This window comes from Sciurus carolinensis, chromosome 3, assembly GCF_902686445.1.
Source record: "Sciurus carolinensis chromosome 3, mSciCar1.2, whole genome shotgun sequence".
Classification (NCBI taxonomy): Eukaryota; Metazoa; Chordata; class Mammalia; order Rodentia; family Sciuridae; genus Sciurus; species Sciurus carolinensis.
This window is the reverse complement of record NC_062215.1, coordinates 1,461,802-1,467,381: the sequence shown is the minus strand read 5'-3', so window position 1 is coordinate 1,467,381 and position 5,580 is coordinate 1,461,802. Positions and strand designations below refer to the sequence as shown.

General features: G+C 58.7%; 1 protein-coding gene across 4 annotated transcripts in view; it reads left to right on the top strand.

The window, feature by feature from the left end:
• Bahcc1 (BAH domain and coiled-coil containing 1) overlaps positions 1–5,580 on the top strand; it is a 60,838-nt gene that overhangs the window by 1,697 nt on the left and 53,561 nt on the right. For 2 of the 4 annotated variants that reach the window (XM_047545106.1, XM_047545103.1), the window contains exon 2: positions 2,314–2,711. In XM_047545106.1, coding sequence (XP_047401062.1) covers positions 2,537–2,711 — 175 coding nt within the window. In that variant the 5' untranslated portion in view covers positions 2,314–2,536. Of the gene's footprint in view, positions 1–1,415; positions 1,545–1,946; positions 2,099–2,313; positions 2,712–5,580 lie in introns of those variants that run through there. The other 2 variants (XM_047545104.1, XM_047545105.1) reach the window with 2 other exon arrangements.

Genomic DNA, 5,580 nt, shown 5'->3' with positions numbered 1-5,580 from the left:
AATCTGTTCCTTGTTTGCTTAAAATATGGAGCGGGTTGGTGAGAAAGGAACAATCGAGCCTGCAGTCCGCCCGCAGGGGGTGGAAGAGTTAAAATTACTGCTTCGTAGAGGAGCCCGCGTCCCGAGAATCGCGAGCAGCTTGCGTTTTCTCCACAACTTTGAAATTTCATATGGGGGGGAGAACACCCACAAAACAAAAGCTCAACACACACGACTCCCCGGAGGCTGCTGGAGAGCCTTGCACCCCCGCACGCACAGCCCCCGACCCCTCTCCAGCCCTCGGCGCCTTTGAAGCCGCAGGTTCCTGACCTCCCTCCCCTTCCTTCTTTCCCTTTGTCCCTCCCGACGCCCTCCGGGGCTCGAGAGGCGCCGACCTGGGCTAGGGCGGGCAAGCCTCTCGCCCGGCCAGGACATACCCTTCTCTGACCCCGGTGCTAGCAGCCCCTCGGCCCTGTGCTCTCCGCGCCCTGACGGCCTGATACTCGCTTGCAGGCCCGCGGGACAGAGAGCCGAGTTGTTTGTTGGACCCGGGGAGAGTGACGATCCCTAGAGGGAAGGGAGCCCCAAACCCCTTTGTATGCGGTTTCGAGACAAAGAGAACTCTTTGTGTAGTCCCGTTTATTTACAATGCAAAAGCTCTCCGAATAAATATTAAAAAAGCTTATCAGCTGAGCAAATATGTATTCACTTAATACATTATGTTTTCGGTTATAGATTAAATCAGACACAAAATAGTCTGCAAATAAGACGTTGTAGAACTCGGAGCATAAAATACAGCAATTTAAAATGGTATTTACGAAATGGAAAACATCTTAATCGCTTTGTTGTCACGGTGGGACGGCTTATTTAAAAAACACCACGAGGTTTTCTGCAAAGTTCACAACTAAAAAGAGTATGGAGCTTGTCCATCTCCCTTCTGTTGGAGGTGATAACAAACATTAAAACAATGTGTGTTTAGGAAATAAAAAGAAATATGAGGAATGAAGGAGGGGAGAGCTTTTGGTGGCATGCCCACGGTGGTGCACGGTTAATATCGCTTGTTCTGTCGCTCTACTGCTGTGTCTGAAATTGTCCCCAATTTCGCCTGGAAGTGGATGCTTCTTGGTGGGTGGGGGTGGAAGAGAAGATAGGCGAGGGTCATTTATAGTCGGCCTTGCCGAAGGTGGGGGTGGGTGGACCATGGAGATCCGGGGTCTGCTGGGCTCCGCGCGCGGGTGAAGGCCGCTGTGGACCGGGCCCATCCTCCCCAGCTGCTGGGCCGAACCCGGTGCCGCACAACCCGCATCCCTGGGCCCCGGACCACGCGGAGACCGGCCTTAGCTGGGCGATCGCGGACAGGCACTAAATGGAGAGAAATGCCGGGGCCGATTTGGGAGGCTGAAAGAAAACAATTTTCGACTCTCAAAGCATCCCCCTCAGAGCCCCCAATCCGCAGAGGAAGATCTTGGGCGAATTTGATTGGGGGGCGGGGTGATTGTTCCAGCCTCGCCAGGAAGCTCCCAGCTCGGGGACAGCAGGCCGGGCACTGCGGCGTGGCGGCCCAGGTGATGCCGGTGGCGTTCGCGGCAGCCCGAGGCTCTGGGGAGCCGGCTCGGGATCCTGGCACGGTGTTGGGGGGCGGGGGCCGGTCCCGTTGGGTTGGGGGGGCGACAGATTCAAAAGAATGGACTGAAAGACGCATGGGGGGATGGGAGAGGGGAGAAAAGGAAGGTTATAAAAAAACTCTTGAGTTACAATCAATAAAATTACTCGCTTAATTAGCATGGTTATTCGGTTAAGCGGAATGCAGTAAAAGCTGGACCTCGGAATGACGGGAGAGAGGAAAAATGAGAGCGTGGACCCCAGGCCTTTTCCTCCGAGACACCTTTGGGCAGCGGGGGAGGGGAGAGGGTGTGCGTGTGAGTGTGTGTGTGTGTGTGTGTGCGCGCGCGAGTGTGCGTGATGGCTTCGCAGATTTGGGTTTTTATCACCCAGCGGAGCCAGCAGCCTCTTCAACACGGCGCCCTAGCCGCAGGGACGCGCGGGGACGTAAAGGGGAAGCAGCGCGCAGCGCGGTCGGGTTGCCCCTGGCTCTTTCAGGCCAAACGCGGTCGGGATGGTGCGTGTATGCGCGGGGACCCTGGCACTGGGCGACCCGGGTGGCCCGGCGCGCGCGCGCGTGTGCGGCAGAAAGACGCGCCGAGCGCTGGGGTCCCCCGCTGCCCGGCCTGGCTACGACTCCGGCCAGGGCGGGGGGAGGGCGACGGGTGGGGCGGGGACCCCCGGGCGAGCGGAGCCCCCGATTCACCAAGTCTCCTCTGCTTGCCTTCACAGACCATGGACCTGCACGGCGGCCGCCAGCTCGATGCGCGGCCGCCAGCCGAGAAGCCCAGTCCGCCCGCGTGCTGACCGGCCCCGCTACTCCTGCCGCCGGTGACCCCAGACGCCGCCTCCTCCGCGCCGCCCGCGCGCCACCCGCGCGCCGAGCCGCCCCCGGGCCCCGGCCGCGCTGCTCCCGGGAGGCGGCAGCGGGTCGGGGCCGGGGCCCGGGCCCGGCATGGATGGCCGCGACTTCGCGCCGCCGCCTCATCTGCTGTCCGAGCGCGGGAGCCTGGGCCACCGCAGCGCCGCCGCCGCTCGTCTCGCCCCGGCCGGGCCCGCCACTCAGCCCCCCGCGCATTTCCAGCCGGGGAAGTACTTCCCGTCGCCGCTGCCCATGGCTTCACATACAGGTCAGTGCCCCTGGGCGGGTGCGGGACGGGAGGCTCAGTGGGAGTTGAGTTGGAACGTTCGAGTTCGAGAGTCGAATGGGTGCCCGCCCCTCCGCTCCTCCGAGCAGTTTACGAAGCTCTGCTTTCATTTCCCTGCCCTGCACAGAGAGGGCCGCGAGTCCTGCTAGTCCAGGAGCCGGGTCCTCACAGTTTACTGCGTCCTTTCCCGGGGTCTCCCCCGGGGTCTTGGAGGGAGGGCAGCCCTCTAGTCGGATAAAAATAAAGCCTTCCGCTTCTGGCCACCCTCCCCCACCCCTTCCTGCACAACTAAATTCCGCGGAAACCCCTTTTCTGCATTCTGCATTCACCTCCTCGGGACGCTCCGGGGCTGGGACAGCAAGGAGCTTTCTGCGGGAACAAAACGGCTGTGCAGCTGGGGGAGGGGGCCCGGGCGCGCCCGGCCCGCGGATTAGGGCGGTGTGCGCGGGGCTAGCGCTAATGGGGACGGCTGGTGTAAGACGATCAAATCCTGTTTCTATATAAAGCCTTGAAGTGTCAGGGCGAGAATGGGTTTGCAGGGGATGCATTTGCTTTAACAAGTGCCTCTGGTATCCTGCTAAAGCCGGACAAAGCGTGGCCAGAGTGCGGCCAGCCGAGCAACCCGCGCCCGGGGAGGGCAGCGCCGAGCTGCGCCGCGCTACGCTGGGGATTTCGGTGCAGGCGAGTGCGCGCGGCGAGTTTGCGCCAAGAGGAGAGAGCCTAGGGCGGCACCGGTGGAGCCCGGAGGGGCGTCTGCGCTTCTGTCCCTTCGAGTCCCCACCCTAAAGGGTCTGCCCTTGCCAGAGCCCACAGGCCTCCGGAGACCCAGGGTCGCCAATATTAACGACGAGGGAGGATGCAGGGGAAGGGCGTTGGAACTCCGCGCCCCACTCCGCGGAGGTCACTGGCCCTCTCCCTCGGAGTTTGTCGAAGTGCGAGAGGCTGTGCGGGGGACCCTCTGGGTCACCACGCAGGGTGGCTTGCTTTTGTTTACAGTTTGTTCTAAACATCAGAAATGTTTGCTGCTTTTAAAAAAAAAATTGGCAGTAACAGTTATTATTGCTAGCTTGATGAACTGTGAATACTAATAAAATTATATCTGCTTTAATGGGATTACAATTAGTGTGTGGATTAAAACGGATGGCAAAGACCGGGCTAGAAGGGAAACGTCGGAAGGGAGGGCAGTCAAAAAGCAAAACGTACATTTCCTTTAAAAAAAAAAAAAAAAAAAAAAAAAAACAAACTCGAAATTGCTCAATTACTAACGGGCGGCTAGCATTAACGGCAAAAGGCTATTCAGAGCTGCGGGCTCAGGGCTCCCTGTGGGTCAGCCTGGCACTGGCAACTTGCTGTCCTGTTAGAGCCTTCCTCCAGGCTGCCCTTTTCTCTCCTTTGCTCTTCTTTCTTTCTATCCCTTTTTCTTCCTCTAGATTTATAACTGGAAAGAGGAAAGGGACTTGCCCAAGCAATTGATGATTTAAAAATATATTCCTGCTGTCTCTGTGGTTATTAAGTGTCTCTTCCTGCCCCTGTGCTGAGATGCTGCCTACCCAGCTCAGGACCCACTAGGGCAGCTAGAGAGGGGATTGTGGTAAAGGCAAGGACAGTTCCCCAGCTTCCTTGCCAGCTCCTGCTTCTGGCTGCAAGGCTGTGGCCCCTGCTGTGTGTCGGGAGAGGCTTAGCCTTGGGATTGGGGGATGGGAAGGGAGCATTTGCCCTCCCCCCTCCAATATGCAGTGCCCTCTAGCCTGGCAGGTCACAGCACCAGAGAGGACGGCCCCTGACACCAAGGCTTTCACAGCAGTGCCCAGGTCGGCCAGGGCCATGCAACCTGGGGAGACCAGACCGGACCCTGTTCCCCATCACTTCGGGTCACTGCTGCTTCCTGACCCCATCCACCAACCCACAGCCCTGCCAGCTCTCCGTCAGCCGCCATTCCCCTTTTTGCCCTTATTTCCAGACCTAGGCAACACCCAGTCAGGTGGGCGCGTGGTAGGGTGGCCTGGACCTTTGTCTTGCTCATTCTAAGTTTAACCACGTGGTTCTTGGAGTGCAGGCTGCAGAGGGTTGTGAGAGATTGCACTGGGCCCTGCTGGCCTGCATCCTGTGTTGCGGTTGCTTGACCCCAAACCTTCCCTGCTTCCCCCATGCATGGGGGGCCCTAGAGGGCGCTGGAGGTCTCTCAGGGCTTCCTCTTTAGGGGCTGGAGGGCCATGTGTCCCCTGTTCCTGGAGGCCCAGTTTCTACTCCCTTGGGGACCCGAGGGACCGACAGTGCTTGGAGATGTCCGACCTGTTTGTGGTGGGAGCCTGGCTGTGCGGCATGCAGTGGAAAGCTGTTTGCAATCACCAAGAGCCCGGATATGGTATTAGCTTTAAAATTTTGATACATGTATTCTTAGAAAAGGAGTTATACCCGGGATCCCTTTGCTTTAGTCTGTAGCTCCATAGGATCCAGGAGGGAAAAGAGTGTAATCAAGTTAAACAATTTGTTTTTGCATCTCGTGCGTGGGTTTCCAAACGGCCAGTTGGGCGGACTTTCTTCGCATTTCTGTGATGGCCTTGTTCTGCAGGTCAGGGATGCAGCAGCCAGCCCGCTCTCCCTGCACCGACTGAACAGTAAGAAGAAAAATGCTGGGGAAGAGTGTCCCAGCAGGCAGAGGATCCAACCTTTAGGGATGCAGGCCTTGCCTCCACTGGTCCCTCTCCCCACCTGCCTGGCCTGGCAGGGCCGCCCAGACTGGACTGAGGGTCTCCCTGCCGGCTACCTTTCTCTGTTCCCACTCAGCACTTTCACACTCTCAGCCTGTGGGACTCCAGGGGGACACTGTGCTGCAGGGCTCTTTCCATTG